At 41.0% G+C, this 19,149-nt stretch overlaps 1 protein-coding gene across 3 annotated transcripts in view; it reads left to right on the forward strand.

Annotated features, from left to right (window-relative positions):
- The first annotated feature begins 295 nt into the window (after positions 1-295).
- The window catches only part of NEK9 (NIMA related kinase 9), a 37,584-nt gene continuing 18,730 nt past the window's right edge, over positions 296-19,149 (forward strand). For all 3 annotated transcript variants that reach the window (XM_060004168.1, XM_060004170.1, XM_060004169.1), the window contains exons 1-13: positions 296-639; positions 3,070-3,247; positions 4,957-5,012; positions 5,564-5,634; positions 7,277-7,382; positions 9,330-9,461; positions 11,268-11,378; positions 12,428-12,492; positions 14,801-14,851; positions 15,307-15,499; positions 17,150-17,294; positions 17,921-18,121; positions 19,003-19,049. In XM_060004168.1, the coding sequence (XP_059860151.1) occupies positions 421-639; positions 3,070-3,247; positions 4,957-5,012; positions 5,564-5,634; positions 7,277-7,382; positions 9,330-9,461; positions 11,268-11,378; positions 12,428-12,492; positions 14,801-14,851; positions 15,307-15,499; positions 17,150-17,294; positions 17,921-18,121; positions 19,003-19,049 (1,575 nt within the window). In that variant the 5' untranslated portion in view covers positions 296-420. The remainder of the gene's footprint in view (positions 640-3,069; positions 3,248-4,956; positions 5,013-5,563; positions 5,635-7,276; positions 7,383-9,329; positions 9,462-11,267; positions 11,379-12,427; positions 12,493-14,800; positions 14,852-15,306; positions 15,500-17,149; positions 17,295-17,920; positions 18,122-19,002; positions 19,050-19,149) is intronic.

The following is a 19,149-nucleotide window of genomic DNA, read 5'->3' on the forward strand; positions in this document are numbered from 1 at the left end:
TAGCGCAGTATTGTGAAGCAGTTACACTCCAATAAAGATCTATTTTTAAAAAAAACTGTCTGGGGACCTGGCCAGCAATCAGGGGAGGGGTCTGCAGACCCGTCGATGACGCCCTTGCCCCCGCCAGAGCCACTGGACTCCACGCGGTCTCCACCAGGCGCCGCCCGAGGCCTCGACTTCCCGGACCGCCTGGAGGAAATGCAGCCTCGCCGCTAGGCTAAACGAGCGACCAGAGAAAGCGGAGGAAACCCCGCCGGGCCGGAAGCACCCAGAACTGCTTCCGGGTCAAGGGGGAAGGACCCGCCATGGAGCTTCGTTGGGTGGCGGGGTGGCTGGGCTGACGGGGCCGCGGGCTGGCGTCTGAAGCGGGAGAGGCGCAGCGCCGCCCGGGACACGCAGGCGGGTCCCGCGGCCGCCGCCATGTCGGTGCTGGGCGAATACGAGCGACACTGCGATTCCCTCAACTCGGACTTTGGGAGCGAGTCCGGGGGTGGCGGGGACTCGGGCCCAGGGCCCAGCGCTGGTCCGGGGCCCCGAGCCGGCGGCGGCGCGGCGGAGCAGGAGGAGCTGCACTACATCCCCATCCGCATCCTGGGCCGCGGCGCCTTCGGGGAGGCCACGCTGTACCGCCGCACCGAGGTAGCGGCCCCCGGCTCCGGCCGCCCCCGCCCCGCCTGCGCGGCCCTGCTCTCCCTGCTCGTCGTCCTCGCTTAGTGTTAGGGCCCCGCAGGGTATCTGTCTCGGGGTCTTCATCACTCCTTCAACTCTCCTGCACTAGGAGTTGGTTAGAGCACTGGTTTTACTGACTGGTCGTTTTTGTTTAAATCAGGCAACTGAACAAGTCATTGAACCTTCTCTGAGCCTTAGTTTCCCCATCTGTAAATTGGAGTTAGTGATAGCTACGTACCTTAAACGTAGTATTTACTTTTTAAGGTTATTTTGTGAATCGAACAAAGGTACTTTGCAAACTGTAAATTAAAGTAGTTTATGAATGTGAGGTATTGTCAAAACTTCCTTCCTATTGTGCTGTACAGCTCTCCAAGGTCGAGGTGGAGAGGAGGGGATAGCTTCAAAATTCCTACATCCGTGGCAGCTCCTCTGCCTTTGCCGTATCTTTATGTTCAGATATGAACACGCAGTTGGAGATTTTTCTTGAAGATCATGGGGAAGATTGTAGCGTGTTAGTTTCTTCAGTGATTATCCAGCAGCGTTTATGCGTGGGAAATACTTTTTTATTTTTGGTATATTCTAAGCCATTAGTTCTTAACCTTGGGAGGGACAGGACTCCTTTGAGAATCTAATGTAAACATACCCTCCCCCCAGTCCACTACTGCACACATACAAATCCTTTGAAGAGATTTGTGGATTACTGACCCTCAAGTTCAGAATGTATACTGATTAAAACCCTATACTGAGGAGTCTACTTGCAAAAACTAATCATAAACAGGGTTTGATCACTAAAGTCTTAAAACTCTAGTTTTAGAATAGGTAAGCATCCATGAGAACTTGCTGGGGTTGCTGAAGGCGATTGATCTATCAGTGATCTATCTGTCTGCAGTTCTGGTGTGTGTTCCAAGGTACTTTTAAGGCTAAAAGATGGAGGAGGAGAGAGGTGGTTGCAAGATTAATGTATAAGGTTAGAGTTACTGTTGGTATTCTGTTTTCTTATTTGTACTCAAAATATGAGAATGAGGAGATGAGCTTTGGCATTCCTATTTTATAGTTAAAGAAACTAAGATAGTATATTTTAAGGACTTGCCCACTTAAATTAGAAGCAAATCCTGGGCTAGAATGGAGTTTCACATCTCCTTGTCCATGCCTTTCCATTATTATCATGTTGAACTTGATTACCAAGGTTGTTTTAAGTTTGATTGCACTTTCCCTAAAATTGCACAGTATTATCCATAACACCAAATGTTTATTACATCTGTGAATTTACAAGGGTTTATTTAGAAGCAGCCCTTTCTCTCAAGAAGCGTATATTTCATTGGGAAGACATGTTAGTCTTGTAAGTAACAAATAGCGTTTAAGTTGTATGTGTACATAAGGGGAAAAGAATGGACAAATATTTTAGTGTATGAGCTCTGAAAGTTAAGGAAATGCACAGTGGGAGGTTCATTGATCTTCCCTCAAAGTTTCAAAGGCCTAACGAAGCCATTCTAAAGGATAGGGAGGGTTATTTAGGTGGGGATGCTCCTGGGCTGGGGAGCAGTATCTGTAAGGAATTAGAGATGTTATAAAACGGAGTGAATATTGGGAGCCACAGGTAAGTCTTCATGAAAAGAGGAAAACATGATAACATAAAAGTGACAGTAGAAAGAGAGCTGCAGAATGGGACAGGGTGAGGAAAGTGAACTCAGAGCCCTTAGACCTGGCTTATTCTTATCCAGAAAGGATAAATGAAAATCACTAGAGAGAAATCTAAATTTATAAAATTAGAGGCAATTTTAACATTTCTATTTTACAAGAAACTGTGGTCAGCCATAGGTAACCATTTTCCAGTTCTCTACTTCTCCAATACAATCCTCATCATGACTAGCAGTCTTTCATAATGTCCCTCAATAGAATCTTTGAGACCTACCCATCCCATATTTTTTACCTGGAATTGACATCATGTAAATTAAGTGTAGAAACAATGTAACAGAATCTTTTTTTTTTTTTTTTTTTTTTTTTTTGCGGTACGCGGGCCTCTCACTGTTGTGGCCTCCCTTGCTGCGGAGCACAGGCTCTGGACGCACAGGCTCAGCGGCCATGGCCCACGGGCACAGCCGCTCCGCGGCATGTGGGATCTTCCCGGACCAGGGCACGAACCCGTGTCCCCTGCGTCAGCAGGCGGACTCTCAACCACTGCGCCACCAGGGAAGCCCTGTAACAGCATCTTAATGCTTTCCCAGGCCTGCAGTAAATTATGATGCTTGGTTATATGCAGAACCTTTAAAGTCTGTTCATGTTTAAAGGAAAAAAAGGAGTCAGTCTAGGAAGTTTTCTTTCTAGGCGTACAGATCCGGGTGTGGATTCATTCTCTGCCAGGCGCGAGGAAAGCATGATAGCTGTATTACTGTGTTACAGGATGACTCATTGGTCGTGTGGAAGGAAGTTGATTTGACCCGACTGTCTGAGAAGGAACGTCGTGATGCCTTGAATGAGATTGTTATTCTGGCGCTGCTGCAGCATGACAACATTATTGCCTACTACAATCACTTCATGGACAACACCACCCTGCTGATTGAGCTGGAATATTGTAATGGTAAGGTAGAATTCAGTGGGACTTCCTCCAGTGAGACATTCCTGTGCTTATACTTACCTTAAGGGGGAGAGAAAAAGAAGATACACATACAAAGAGTAAGAACTTTAAATGGATTTCTAGAGTTTAAGAGAAATAGTTCAGGCCCTGGAGAGTTTTGAAATGATCTACAAAATGAGGGGAGGGATTTTTACCCTGCATACTCAGATTCTCCTTTGTGATGATAATTCCATCTTCAAATTACTTGTTCAGTTGAATTTTACATTCATTTTTCAAGGTTTTTTCCTTATGAAATGACATTAGTCAAGCATTAGAGACATAGCATGGTTTGACACTTGATATAATATATAATGAAATGGCTTGATATATAATGAAATCTTATAGGTAATATTTATTTATATTGACTTCAACTAAAGCCATCCTATTGAAAAGTGGTCCAAAGATCATAGCTGACTGAAAATGAAAATGATTTCTTTGAACACTTTTGCTTGTAAAATAGCAGTATAGCCTGTTTGTTAAGAAAATAGACCCTGAGCCCATATCCTAAGCTTCACTACTTTTTAGCTCTGTATCTTGCATTAGCAACTTAACCTCTCTGTGCCCCAGCCTCCTTATCTTAAGTGAGCTTGATGATAAGCAATAGTTACCTCCTAGGGTTGTTGTATGAAATGAATATGTAAAGCTCCTAGCATAGTACTTGATATGTAGCAAATTTTTGATAAATACTGTACAAGCTATTATCCTTATTACGTAAGAGAACCCCCAAAGCCCTTTCTTGAGCTGCATGCTAAAGAGGTCCCAGCATGTTCTTCACTTAAATCTCTTAAGAGAAAGCTCCTAGACTTCTAACTTTCTTACTAGATTCTTGTGTACCATGATTGTTCCTGTGTTCAACCCTAAATGTATGAGATTATATTAGAAATTTTTGAAGTAGCAGAAGCCTCAAGTAGCTAACTTCCTTTGTGGTTAGGAGGAACTAGAATGAATGGTGTATTTATTGAAACTCTGAGTTTAAATTGCAAGGGGAAAAAAGTTGTGAAACTTAACCAGGACTACAGTGTAAGTTACAGCTGCAGGTAGGAAATAAAATGAACCATCATCATTTGCAGTCTGTATTACTTGATAATGAAAGGGAGAAGCAAATTCAGACTTACTCTGCAGGAAGGAGTTAGTAAAGGGAGTAATGATTGGAAACAATCTAGAGTCTCCCCTAAATTTTGGGAAACTTTTTCAGCGTGAAGTGGAAAGAAAAAGAAGTTGATGATATACACCTGTATATACAAAACATCACATCACAGCTGTAACCCAAATGTTCTAATAGTCACACTGAGAGAGTTGTTACCAAAATATTGCAGATTCCTTTAAAAGCAGTTTCGGAAAAGAAAATCATCTGATTTTGAAGACTTTCAAAGTAATTTTATAAATTAGGGCACTATAGAAAGTGTCTTTACTCTCATCTTTTCTAAAAATGCTGTACTTCCCATTTTCATATTGAGTCTCTTCTGTTAGGGAGGGGAATCTCTGAAGAATATTTCAGATATAGTCCTTGACAGATAGGAAGAGTTTTGTAGCCATGTACCCAAGAGCTGAGAAGGAAGAAGGGGTATCTTTTAAGAGGAAGCGGAATCCTTCACTTACTGTGCCACCTGTTAAAACCCTAGGAGCGTTGATCTCTATTAAGCAATTCAAACCTGTTTCTTGTTTTATTGCAGGAGGGAACCTGTATGACAAAATCCTTCGTCAGAAGGACAAGTTGTTTGAGGAAGAGGTAATTCATATTTCTGTGGAAGGAAGCTAGAATTGTAATGTTGTGATTCTTGCATTCTAGTTCTGTATTTACTCTTACAACAATGAAGAGTGTTTTTTTTTCCTTTTATTCAGACTCCTTCCAGGCTCTGATTGATATTCATGAGAAAGGAAACCTCTAACAAGGAAGCTGACTATAGCTGCTTCCTAAATGGTTTACCTCCACATCATGATTCTCTATGAGCTTTCTTTCCTGGTTCTGTTACTGCATACTGGTATGCCCAGTTTTCTATACCTTTGCATTCTTCCTGGATTTCTTTCCACAAGTCTGCTTCATCATACTATATAACAATATTGGAACTATTTTATAATGATCTGCTTTTTTTTTTTTTTTTTAAACCCCTACCACTTTTCTTTGCCTACTCAACCTACAAGCAAGAAATGTCAAGTCATGTTGAATCATAACCTCTGGTTGCAGCTTCCTTTGTTTTGTGTGTTCGAGTGTGTGTGTTTATTTATATGGTTTTTTTTGGTTTGTTTCCAGTCCAAGTATAATTTATTTTTTCTCTGCAGATGGTGGTATGGTACCTATTTCAGATTGTTTCAGCAGTGAGCTGTATCCATAAAGCTGGAATCCTTCATAGGTAATGAGTGAAAGAATGTGGGATGTATTCCTTTCCACCAGTACAACCCTCACCTTGGGTACCTCCCATCAGCACTATTATTTTCTTGATTAAGCAGTCAAGGCTTTTCCGTTGATATAATTTAGGAAGGAAACAGTGAGTAATGAGGGGCGTTATCTTCACTTCCTAAAGTTAAACTGTGATCTAGGAAGAATCTCCTCAGTAGCTAAGTACTGCTCAGTCATCTCTTTAAGAAGTATTTTAGAGGTGAGTTCATTAATTCATCAGTAAAGCCTAGAAAGCCACAATAAAAGTGGTATTAGATTGGTTGGAACTCATAGTAAATGTTTTCTCTGAGCAATAAAATGGGCAATTGTTTTTAATTTTATAATTAAGTCTTTTAATTTAAGTAAAAAGGGCTTCCCTGGTGGCTCAGCAGTTAAGAATCCGCCTGCCAATGCTGGGGACACGGGTTCAAACCATGGTCTGGGAAGATCCCACATGCCACGGAGCAACTAAGCCCGTGTGCCACAACTACTGAGCCTGCGCTCTAGAGCCCGTGAGCCACAACTGCTGAGCCCACGTGCCACAGCTACTGAAACCCACGCGCCTAGAGCCCGTGCTTCGCAACAAGAGAAGCCACCGCAGTGAGAAGCCCGCATACCACAACGAAGAGTAGCCCCCGCTCACCACAACTAGAGAAAGCTCGCGTGCAGCAACAAAGACACAACACAGCCAAAAATAAATAAATAAATAAATAAATAAATGATTTAAGTAAAAAGCTTATTCACTTTGTACAATTAATTATGCAGTTTTACCATAGCTTTGGCCAGGGGAAACAGCTTTCTATTCACTTTTAGCTATAGGAGAAAACCATTATAAGAGCATTTCCACGTCATTATACCCTCCTTAAGTGAGTCATGGACCATTGTTAGAGATTAATGTTAATACACTAGCATTTCCCTTTTTATTGATTTGTCCATTCAGTTACCATATATTTCTTGATAGCTGTCGAGTGGCTACAGTTGTGTATTGTTACTTTCTTTTCGACAATTACAAAGAATATTGTTCTGTTTTTTTCACATCTTTCAGTAAAGGAAGCCAGAGTATGAACTAGACACAGTTTATTTGTGTTACTTATGGTCAATTCATCTTTAGAAAGATAGTGATTTTATTTAGGTGATCTGCATAGCCTAATCATTTTGCTGCTGGAATGTGCTGTCTCTTCTGTTCTCTTGCCTTAACAAATTTGAAACTTTGGCACCAACCAAGTGTTAAAATTGCCTTGATAATCACTTATTTCAAGGCACAAGGGTTAATTGAAGAGGCAGTACACCTTATAGGAATTATGATTACCTAGGGCACCATTTTTTTTTTTTTTTGGTCTGACCCTCTCAACTTTTCCTAACGACTTCAGTGTTCTGGGGGACATGCCTGTGCTGCAAAACCACGGAGGATGAAGTTAATTCTCTGCCTCCACTCCCCCAAGTCCCCTTCTCAGTGTTAAAATGTATGAGAAAGTGATGACCACTCTTTGGGATCCCGTAACAACCTGAGCAGTGGTAACACACTCTTTTTATTTTGTAATAATTTGGGGCGGGAAGGGGGATGAGATAAAATAGTTGAGTATATGGGTTTAATATACAGCATCTTTTTTTTTCAGAGATATAAAGACATTAAATATTTTTCTGACCAAAGCAAACCTGATAAAACTTGGAGATTATGGCCTAGCAAAGAAACTTAATTCTGAGTATTCCATGGCTGAGACGGTAAGTATGTGTTATCCTTGACTTGGTTGGTTTTGTTTTGTTTTTTGGTGGCGCTATGCAGCATGTGGGATCTTAAGCAAAGTCCTAACCACTGGACCACCAGGGAATTCCTCCCAACGTAGTTTTTTTCTTTTCCTTTCCTGCACTGTGAGATATAACTGTACCCCTAAATTTTGCACACTTTTCTCAATATTTTTACAAGTTCTCCATACTTCTAAAGCAAGTCTTCAGGAGTCTTTTTCCTGGACCCACTAACAGTCATTTACATGCTCAGGTGTTTTTTCAAGAGCCATTGTCCACATAACAGCTCTGACATCATTGGCCTTTCCAACACTGACTAGAGACTTTTCTAAAAGCAATAAAATACTTTACCATTTTTTCCAGCCTAGGATCTTTAGTAGATTTCACTTTATCTCTCATTTAATGTTTGTTCTTAGGGTGTTAGACATCTCTGTGTTTCCTTTGAGTTTTTTCTGGTTCAGAAACCCTATATTACAAATAAAGGCTGATGCCCAAAGAACAATCGCATCTTTTTTTTTTTTTTTTTTTTAAATATTTGCAAACCTAGAATTTTATTATTGTTGCCTTGAGCGATGCTGCCATTGCTGGTGCTGCTACTAGTACTTGTCACTCTTCTTTTTGCGGTATGCGGGCCTCTCACTGTTGTGGCCTCTCCTGTTGCGGAGCACAGGCTCCGGACGCGCAGGCTCAGTGGCCATGGCCCACGGGCACAGCCGCTCCGCGGCACGTGGGATCCTCCCGGACCGGGGCACGAACCCATGTACCCTGCATTGGCAGGCGGACTCTCAACCACTGCGCCACCAGGGAAGCCCCAATCTCATCTTTAATATGATACACAGTCTGAACCGCAGAGCTCCCTTCTCACCTGATCCTATGAAAGACCATTTGTAAAGAGTAGACATAAGCTGATCTTTAAAGACAGTAATCTGATCCTTTTAGGACTTATAAAACCCAATTTTTACTCTTCTAGTTTCACAATGCTTTGTCTTTAAAAGAACTTGAAAATGTAAACTAATAAAATTAATTTTGTCCTGATGATTATTTTTGATAATGTTGAGATGTGCCTACAAGCAATCTAGAAATATCCAAGGATACTGATAGCCAAGGTTGGGAGTCGGCTTCAGGCACTCAGTTTGCTTGTATGACGGTGCCGTATTGAGTTTCTGAGGAAGTAGTCATGTTGTTGCATGGGTTTTTCTCATCAAGAGTAATCCGATAAAACCAAGATTTAACTTTTTTAACCCAGTTAAATGCAAAGAAGAAACGATATGTAAGCCATCTGAAAAACTGCTTTGCCTTGCTGATGAAAGATGGCTGTCAGTTTTATTAGAATTTCCAGGGTACTCATTGTCTCTCATCTTGGGAGAGGCATGACCTCCATTCAGGGCATTTTTTTTCCTTCCAACACATTCTTGAACTCAGAAGGTCTTTTTAAATTTGGAAGAAATTCACTAGCTGTGTTAGTATTACAAATGTTAAATTGAGTCATTTACAAAGTTTCACTACTATGCGTTTCAGTTAGAACTTTTAACCTGTTTATTCAATTACCATCTCTTCACTACCAGTTTTTTTTTTTCCATTAGTGAACTTTTACCAAGTATGCTTTTTATAAAGTCTGTGAAGTCTTAAGTGGGTCTTGAATGCCTAAATCCTCTGTGATCCAGGAATCACAGAGCTTTTCTGTCTCCCAAATTACCATAGGTCTTTACCACAGAGATTGTCCCTTTATAATTGGCCCAAGAGATCAGATATGAATAAGATTTCTCTTCATAGTGGCATCATCTCATAAAAACCATTTTGGGATATGCTGATGAATGTTTTGTAATTGTTATCACTAGTTCTAGGAAATTTAATTTAGTTGTTGAAATATTAATATAGTTACCTCAGAAAAGAAGTTATTCTTTGATTGCTTTCTTTGTTGTTCAGCTTGTGGGAACTCCATATTACATGTCTCCAGAGCTCTGCCAAGGAGTTAAATACAATTTCAAGTCTGATATCTGGGCAGTGGGCTGTGTCATTTTTGAACTGCTTACGCTAAAGAGAACGTTTGATGCTACAGTAAGTTGATGTATTATCCCTGCATTGTCCTTGCAAATGGTACAGCTTGGTTGAGAGAATCAGCTTTATCCCTGAGCTTCTGATTTCTTGAACAGAAATCAGCTGTAGGAAAAATAACCAGTATTCAGGCACTGGCTTAGTAGTGTATTACTAAAATTCTATAGACAAGATTTATTTCCAACTTGAATTCCCCACTGAAATAATCATAATCAAGTAGTTTGAGCACGGTCCTTGAATCCATTGACTATAATTTTAAAACTGGCTCTAGGATCGACTGTGTAATGCAGCAATTTAGATAAGCTATTTCATCTCTTATGCTTCAGCTACATCATTTTATAAAAGCTAAGGCAAGTTATATAATACTCATTAAAGTGTTTTGATCTTTTTTATGAAAAATTACACCCTGACTCTTACTAAAGATTGCTACTGTTTTATAAACAACAAATCCCTTTAAGTCTCTTTTCTTTTCCTCTTAAGTAAAGCCCAGTATAAAGCAGTGCTTGCCAAACTTTAATATACATAGGAAATCACCTGGGCATCTTGTTAAAATGCAGACTCTATTTTAGTGTGTCTGGAGCTAGGCCTGATATTCTGCATTTCTGACAAACTCCCAGATGATGCCGATGCTACTAGTCCATGGGTCACAATTTGAGTAGCAGAAGTGGATTCACATCCAATATCCTCTACAAACCAGATGTGAGAACTTAGGCAAATCACTTCATGTCTTTAATCTTCTATTTCATTAGCTATAACAAGGGAAAAAATACATATTCCTCTCATAGAGATGCTCTGCTAATGTATATGAAAATGCAAATATAAGATAATGCAGAATTCTTTGGCCTTTTATGAGACCTGTTTATTTTTCTAAGTGCTGAAGTTTATTCTGATCTATCGTCTAGTTTTCTTAAATAACATAGTGGAAAGAAAATGAGTTTTGGAGTCAGATAGACTTTGGTTGAAATTATGGCTCCATTTTTACTATCCGTGTAGTCTTGGGCAAGTTACTTTACGTCTCTGAATTGGTAATGATAACCTTGCATGGTGTTTGCAAGGGTTAAAAAACATTATATGTGCAACTTATGTTTCTATTGGTCTCAGTAAAGGTGGTGGTGGCACTGTTATAATAATTTCTTATCATTATGAACTTATTATTCATTGCCTTGTCTGTTACAGCGGAGTATCACCTGTATAACCATTATTCGGATATATAAATTAGGAGGCAAATTAGTTGGCAAAGGACATACTTAAAGCCAAGGAGCATAGCTAACCTTGCTTTCCTTTTTCTTAGGATTCAGTTGAAGGGTCAGATTATAATATACTCTGAGTATTATTCTGTTGGTCGCATATTATTCTATTGGCTCCATGTTGGCCAGTTGGCTTCATTCTCTGACAGCAGTAATGCATCCCTAACCATTTCTTTTTTTTTTTTTTTTTTTTTTTTGTGGTACACGGGCCTCTCACTGTTGTGGCCTCTCCCATTGTGGAGCACAGGCTCCGGACACATAGGCTCAGCGGCCGTGGCTCACAGGCCTAGCCGCTCCACGGCATGTGGGATCTTCCCGGACCGGGGCACGAATCCGTGTCCCCTGCATCAGCAGGCAGACTCTCAACCACTGCGCCACCAGGGAAGCCCCCCTAACCATTTCTTGCTGATATATACCAACGGTTGTAAAAAGAAGTCAGACCTAATTCAGAACTATTGCCATTTCTTTATATGATAGTCACAGGCATCTCAAAGCCCCTGCTAGTAGATTATAATGTCATCTTTATATAACCAAGGACAATACAATAATCATTTTCTCATAGAACCCACTCAACTTGTGTGTGAAGATTGTACAAGGAATCCGGGCCATGGAAGTTGATTCTAACCAGTACTCTTTGGAACTGATCCAAATGGTCCATGCATGCCTTGACCAGGTAAGTGTGACTTAACATATTGATTTCAGTTCAGTGCTTTCCCTTCCAGCCTCAGTGTTTGGAGTATGGCATAGATGAACCTGCACAAAACCACATCCACTTCCCCAGGGTAGGATGTATTTGGGGCTGTATCCGGGAGAATAGGCATTGGCAATTCATGATAGTTGTGTGCTTCAGCCAACAAATTCTTCCTTTACTAATTTGCGAAATGAATTTACCATCTAAATTGTGCTCCATTTTTTATGATCAAGATTAATTTTTTTAAATTGATTTCATAAAATAATAGAGGTAATTTAGAATTCCTAATGTGCAGAATGTTTACAGTTCTAAATGTCACAGTTGCCTTGCAGTGCAGCTCTAGGTCAGTATTATTCAAAGGTGGTCCAGGAACCACAGGCGTTAAAATCGCCAGGGGATGGGGGAGTTTTACAAGAAGAAAATGAAGATTCCTGGGCCCCACCCCAGACTGACTGGATCAGAATCTCTGTGGATAAAGCCCAGAAATCTTTATTTGTAACAGGCACTCCAGGAGATTCTTATGTACTATATATACTGAAATTTGAGAACCACTGCCCTGACAGTTAAAACAAGTGAGGAAGGTACATTCTCATTCACATATAAGTGTTGATGATAGTGAGCATGAAGCATAGAATGTGACATAAGAAATAGGTTTTTTGAAACAGAAGGATGGTATATAGTGATCTTTGAATAACAAACCTCCAGGCTTCTGAGAGGAAGTAAAATGCGTCTTTAAATCCCATTTTGCCCATTCCATTTACTTATTTAAATATTTATTTTGGCTGCACCAGGTCTTCGTTGTGACGTACAGGATCTTCATTGCGGCATATGGGCTTCTTAGTTGGGGCACATGTATTCTTAGTTGTGGCATGCACACTTCTTAGTTGCAGTATGCATGCAGGATCTAGTTCCCCAACCAGGGATCAAACCCAGTCCCCTGTATTGGGAGCATGGAGTCTTACACACTGGACCACCAGGAAGTCCCTTGCGCATTCCCTTTAAGTTAAAACTAACCCATTGATACTTTTTAGGATCCTGAGCAGAGACCCACTGCAGATGAACTTCTGGATCGCCCCCTTCTCAGGAAACGCAGAAGGTAAAGAGCAAAGAAGTTGCTTCATTTTCTTTCTGTAGATGGCTGACTATTAGAAGCCTGACTAGAGTACTACAAAGAGAGGGTGGTGTTTCCTGACTTTGCCACTCTGCTGCTATTTTCTTCCAACAGCTCTGCTTTCATTGCTTGATGTAGTTCCTGACTTTCAGCTCCTTAACCTGTGCTACTTTGTTCTAAGTTAATACTGATGAGACCCTGGAGCCCTTCACTCCTCCCCATCTTCTGTGAGTTCTAATCTAGAGTTTGGGCACTAGAGTGTAGTAATTAAGAGAGGAGGGCTCCGGACTCAGACATCCTTATGTTTGTATCTGAGTTGTGTCATTATCTTTGTCAAGTTATTTAACATCTCTGTCCCTTCGTTTTCTCTATAAAGTGAGGTAGGGTGAGGATTAAAGGAGGTAATGCATATAAAGTGCTCAACATATAAAGCTCAGGGCCTGGCACAAGGTGCTCAACAATTGTTGGATAGTAGTATGGGTTTGGACCAGGTCTTTGCTTTTTAGTGCATTTGTTTAGATGGTAGATTGCAATTGGAGGGGTCCTCTTCAGATACCTTTTGCCCATTTCCTGTAGTCGAGGTTGATTGATTCCTGACAGGTTATTTCCTGAGGTTTATTTAGTGTTAAAGATCTCTAGAGGTAGGAAGAAGGTCCTTTATCCCTCATTTTTTGTAGGAGGCTTCAAACCCTAACTCAGAGGAAGAGGTGTTCTTCATCCTTGTTAAATGCTCTAGTCTCTATTTCATCCTGTTATACTATTTTTTTTTCTGTTATACTATTTTTGCCTAACAACCCTTCTTCCTCCTCTACCAGTTTGTTTTTGAATCTTCCCAATATTCAAACATGTACTGTGCTCTTTTTCAAGTGTTGCCCTTAGATGCATTAAGTGATACCTAATTCCATAATCTCTGCTGTTTGGTCAGTAACCTTTATTCTGTTGTATTAAATTAATCTTTTTCTGGTTCTCCAGTTGATCTCCAGCCAGTGTTTTAGTGCATAGAATTATGTATAATACTCCAGATGCAGCACTGTAACCTTCCATTTATGTTCTTTTCGTATTCAGGCAATATCACCCTTTAGGGCTGGTTAAGCATATTCTAATTCTTTATCTGGCTTATTTTCCAACAATATATTCACTGTTTAAATCTCTTATTTAAATATTTCCATTGATAATGCAATTTTTATTGAGAGAGTTGGAGATTTACATGTAGTACTTTGTTAGAACTTTGTTCTTTGATGGAAAAACAGAAGACAAAGAGCTTTCGAGATAAAGTACAGACACAGGGAATTGTGGAATTATTCAGGAAGCACTAAGTCCTGTTTGGCTAGAGGTTCTAGACCTGGCGTTCTCAATAGCAACACCTCAGGAACTTTAAAGAAAATGCTTGTTCTTAAGCACCACCCCAGGTCTTCAGCTATAATTGATTTAGGCAGAATGAGAACCCTGAGTTAGCACATGGGAGTGGATACAGGGAAGGAAGGCTGGAAAGGTAGGCAGAGAATGTTAAATGCCAGATGAAGGAATCTGTGCTTTATTCAAGGAATAGTACGGAAGTGTTGGTTATTTATGAGAGGGCAGTTCATGTGGTGAGAGATGCGCCTTAGGAAGAGTTATTTAGCAGTAATAATATCAGTGTTAAATCAGTATAGGACTGATTAAAGTGGATTGAAACTGTGGTGAGACCAATTAGGTGCTACCACAGCCCAGTTGGGAAGTAAAGCTGCCCAGAACCAAGGTGGTGAGACTGGGAAGGAGACGTGAGTGAAAGGGCATTGTATAAGTAGAATCTATAAAACTTGAATATTGAAGAAAGGACGACATCTGAGTCCAAAATCACTGAAGTTTTAAACCTAGTTCACTGGGAGAATAGAGGATGCCAGTTATAGAATTAGGAGAGTCAGAAAGAAAAGCTGTATTGGAGAAAGACAATGAGCTGAGCTTTAGAGATGTTGAGTTTAGGGAGTCAGTGGGCAGACTAAAGGAAGATGTCAGCAGGTTCCAAAAACGAGCATCAGAGGTTCTCAAGGTTCTCTGGTCCAGCCTGGAGCATTCCTCAGAGACAGAAGGCAAATGGCCCCAGACTGCTGTCCCCCTTGTATTTAATGAATTGTCTAATGCTAGGCCTATAGAACTGTTTCAGTTGTATCGAAGTACTTTCTTAAAAGTATTGTAACATTGTGGGAGGCATATGGTTTATAGAAGATTAAGTCTGTGAAAGGTTTTAAAGAGACACTAGTGCAATATAGGAACCTATTATTTCTCTCATGTATCTTTGCTTTTCTTTTGGTAGAGAGATGGAGGAAAAAGTCACACTGCTTAATGCACCTACAAAGAGACCAAGGTAATGCTCAAGAGACTCTTGAAAAGTAATATATCTTAAATTACCACCAGGGGGTCTTTCTTTCTTGGGTCTGGACATTGTTTGATCCCAGTAAGAAGCCTTTGGCATCCTTTCAGAAGCCAACATCTGCTTAAATGTCAAATAGTCATTTCAGAGAAAAGGAAAGCTATAATTTTACCGTCATGCTAAAGTGGACATCATTATCATGATGAATGTTGAAAAGTTGAAAAGTGTAGGTGTTATGGATCAGACTGCTATCTGATCTGGCTGAGCTGTGATGAAGCCTTAAGGCAGGAATTGCAAAGCCTGCTATGTTACAGGGTTGAAATAAGTCGTCGAGAAAGAACATACTTTCTCATACCATACTTGGCAGTTCTCAGGGAAAAGACTGGAAGCATTTTTCTTTGATATAATTTTTATGTTAAATGTTCCTTTGTTCTGGGGGTTGTCATCAGGTCAAGCACTGTGACTGAAGCACCCATTGCTGTGGTAACATCTCGAACCAGTGAAGTCTATGTTTGGGGTGGTGGGAAATCCACTCCCCAGAAACTGGATGTCATCAAGAGTGGCTGTAGTGCCCGGCAGGTGTGTGCAGGGAATACCCACTTTGCTGTGGTCACAGTGGAGAAGGAACTATACACCTGGGTGGTAAGTGAAAGCTACGTACTTTAGAACAGTGACGTGCGCCTCATTGTTTACTGGGCCCAGGCTGTCTAAGAATTTTGTTGGTTGAACATGTGCTGCAGAAGTGGCAGCATGGGATGATGGAATGTAAGCTCTTTTGAGAGTAGGGATTTTGTCTGCTTAGTTCACTGATGTATCCCCAATGCCTGGTACATGTTAGGTCGCTTATAAATGTTTTTTGAATGAATGAATAAAAGAGAGAGAAAGAAAGAGAGAAAGAATTAAAAGGCTTGGACTCAGGAGATTGCATTCTCATTTACCACTGGGTGATTTCAGAAGGTCACTTAATTACTCTGTTCTATTACCATGCATTTCAGAGCAACTCATACCTGTGAAATAGCTTTGTAAACAAATGAAGCAGTGTACCATGTCAGGAAAATTCTAAGACTTCCATCAGTGATTGAAGATGGAATATCTTGAGTAGAATTTTCCTTTGTTCCCCTCTAGATTCTATCCTCTCTCTCACCTCGAACAAACTGCCAATATTTGCTGTCTCTTTTCTTATCTCCCACTCATTCCTCATTCACCTGCAGTGCAGCTTCCATCCCTCCACTCAATTGAAACTACTCTTGACAAAATGACCTATAAATTGTGAAAATAAAACAGATAGGTACACTTGAGTCCTTGCTTGATCTCCTGTAGTATTTGACATAGTTGGTCACTCCCTCCTTGAAGCCTGGTCTTCCCTTGGCTTCCGCAAGAGCCTGTTCTCTTGACTTTGCTCCTGTCTCTTCTGCTGTGCCTTCTCAGGCTCACTTCAGGCCGCTTTTTCTTTACCTGACCTTGTCTTATCTTAGGTTCTCGGTTCTTCCCACTCTTCCTCCTTCCTGAGGAAGCTCATTTTTTCCAGTAGTTTCAGATAACTTCTCCATGAGGACAGGCTTTATCCCCAGTGTGTAACAGAGTAGACACTCAACTATTGATTGATAGAGAGAAAGAATGAGTGATTTGGCCTCTGTTATAGAGTTTTAACTTGCTGTTATTTCCTAAAATCCTCTCACTTAAAGAACTAGCTTCTGGGGGGCTGCCAGAGGTGGATTGAAATTAGTGCCTTAAAAAACATTTGTGTAAGGACTTACAGTTGAGTTATTGGATGGGAAGAATTACTTATATCTTTAGAACTGTTGAAAAGTCATGTAGGACTATTCTCAGTGCTTTATAGCAGCGTCTTTGACGTTACCAGATTCCTTATGACTGTTACGTATTTCAGGGAAACTGTGACCAAAATTTGTAAAACTTTTATAAGGATTTCCAAGAGGCTGTACTCCTGTAAAAAAAACAATCAAATTAGACTACGTAAAGAATTTTTTCATCATCACCCATAATTAAATAGACAGTTCACCTTCGACTTGAAGAAGAAAGACAAAATTGAGAATGGGTCCTTTTAAGGCCTGATGGATATCAGTCTGGATACTTTAAAAATCTTTATCTGTTGGCAGGAGTTTTTTACTATCTACCATTAAAAGGTTTAATCCTCTTACCTTTTTTTTTTCCCGTTTCTATATTTCCAACTGATTTTTTTCCTACTGTTTTTCTTAATAAGTGATACTACAGATTAGATTAAAGATTTGGCGTGAAAAGTTTAAAACTTCACAAGACCTATTTATTTCACAGAACATGCAAGGGGGTACTAAACTCCATGGTCAGCTGGGCCATGGAGACAAAGCCTCCTACCGACAGCCAAAGCACGTGGAAAAGTTGCAAGGCAAAGCTATCCGTCAGGTGTCATGTGGCGATGATTTCACTGTCTGTGTAACAGGTAAGCCAGCAGCAGAAAGCACCCAGGTGCATTTAATGTGGGGTATTTTAGTTAATTCTATGCAGTTTTAGTTGGGATTTTACAACGAAAGACAGTATCCAAAGAACCAAAGACAGTGAGCAAATATTATACACATTAATAACAACATGCCCAACTTGCTATAGCATTAGAGTAGTGATGAGCAAGGAGAAGGCAGGTGGATAACAGAGAAGAGGTAGGATTAGGAGAAATATATCGTATGTCCCAGTTGTGGGGGGAGCAGAAATAACCTCACTACCTAGTCAGGTGTAGATAACGCTGAGTCAGGAATTAGGAGCTCAAATTTAGTTTGGGTCTTGCCATTACTCACTTTATGATGTGTAAAATAGAGATGGCCCCGGTAAAATTTTAAGCCTCTTTAATATATCATCCCACCATTCTTTTTTTAACTGTTACTGTAACAGTACACATGACCCCCTAAATACCAACAACTCTAGGCTTGATAGACAGTCTGTCAGATTTCTCTGATATAATCATCCCATGTGAGCTCATTGGCTGAGGTCATCCTCATTCCAGCCCTGGCCAGCTTTCTGATGAGACAAAATAAGTCATTCCTTTGATGGGTTCTGCTTTCCTTCCTTTCACAGATGAAGGTCAGCTCTATGCGTTTGGATCTGACTATTATGGCTGCATGGGCATGGACAAGATTGCAGGCCCTGAACTATTAGAACCCATGCAGCTGGACTTCTTCCTGAACAATCCAGTGGAGCAGGTCTCCTGTGGAGATAATCATGTGGTGGTTTTGACACGAAGCAAAGAAGTCTACTCTTGGGGCTGTGGTGAATACGGTAGGTGTAGCCTTGACTCTGTCCACTTATTCCCAGGCAGACAGCCTGACCTCTTGCTTGTGTGCCTCTAAACACATCATGCAGCCTCTATTTGAGAAGTGTTAATTCAGTAAAAGAGAATCTTTTTTTTTTTGGCTGCGTTGGGTCTTTGTTGCTGCGCGCGGGCTTTTTCTAGTTGTGGCGAGCGGGGGCTACTCTTTGTTGCGGTGCGTGAGCTTCTGATTACAGTGGCTTCTCTTATTGCGGAACATGGGCTCTAGGTGTGTGGGCTTCAGTAGTTGTGGCACGCGGGCTCAGTAGTTGTGGCTCGCGGGCTCTAGAGTGCAGGCTCAGTAGTTGTGGCGCACGGGCTTAGTTGCTCCATGGCATGTGGGATCTTCCCAGACCAGGGCTCGAACCCATGTCCCTTGCATTGGCAGGCAGATTCTTAACCACTGTGCCACCAGGGAAGTCCAGTAAAAGAGAATCTTATAGACTATTTTCGTTGGGAAGGAAGCACTCATTTTATTTTATTTTATTTTTTTAAGTTGAGGGGTACAGTAGATTTGATTTGATTTGATTTCTTTCTTTTTTATTTATTTATTTATTTGGTTGCACCGGGTCTTAGTTGCAGCGGGTGGGCTCCTTAGTTGCCACTTGCCGGCTCCTTAGCTGCAGCACGTGGGCTCCTTAGTTGCGGCTCGCGGGCTCCTTAGTTGCAGCTCGCCAGCTCCATAGTTGTAGCATGTGAACTCTAAGTTGCAGCATGCACATAGGATCTAGTTCCCTGACCAGGGATCCAACCCGGGCCCCCTGGGAGCACGGAGTCTTATCCACTGCACCACCAGGGAAGTCCCTGGAAGCCCTCATTTTAATGATTTTCTTTCTTATGTGTGTCTCAGGAAGGCTGGGTTTGGATTCAGAAGAGGATTATTATACACCACAAAAGGTAAAATCAGAGGCAACTTCTTCCTAGAGCCTATCTAGGTCACACAGACTCCAGTAATATGTCCTCTTTACCTGACTCCTCATATCAAGGTGTTTATCCC

Source organism: Delphinus delphis, chromosome 2, assembly GCF_949987515.2.
Source record: "Delphinus delphis chromosome 2, mDelDel1.2, whole genome shotgun sequence".
Taxonomy (NCBI): domain Eukaryota; kingdom Metazoa; phylum Chordata; class Mammalia; order Artiodactyla; family Delphinidae; genus Delphinus; species Delphinus delphis.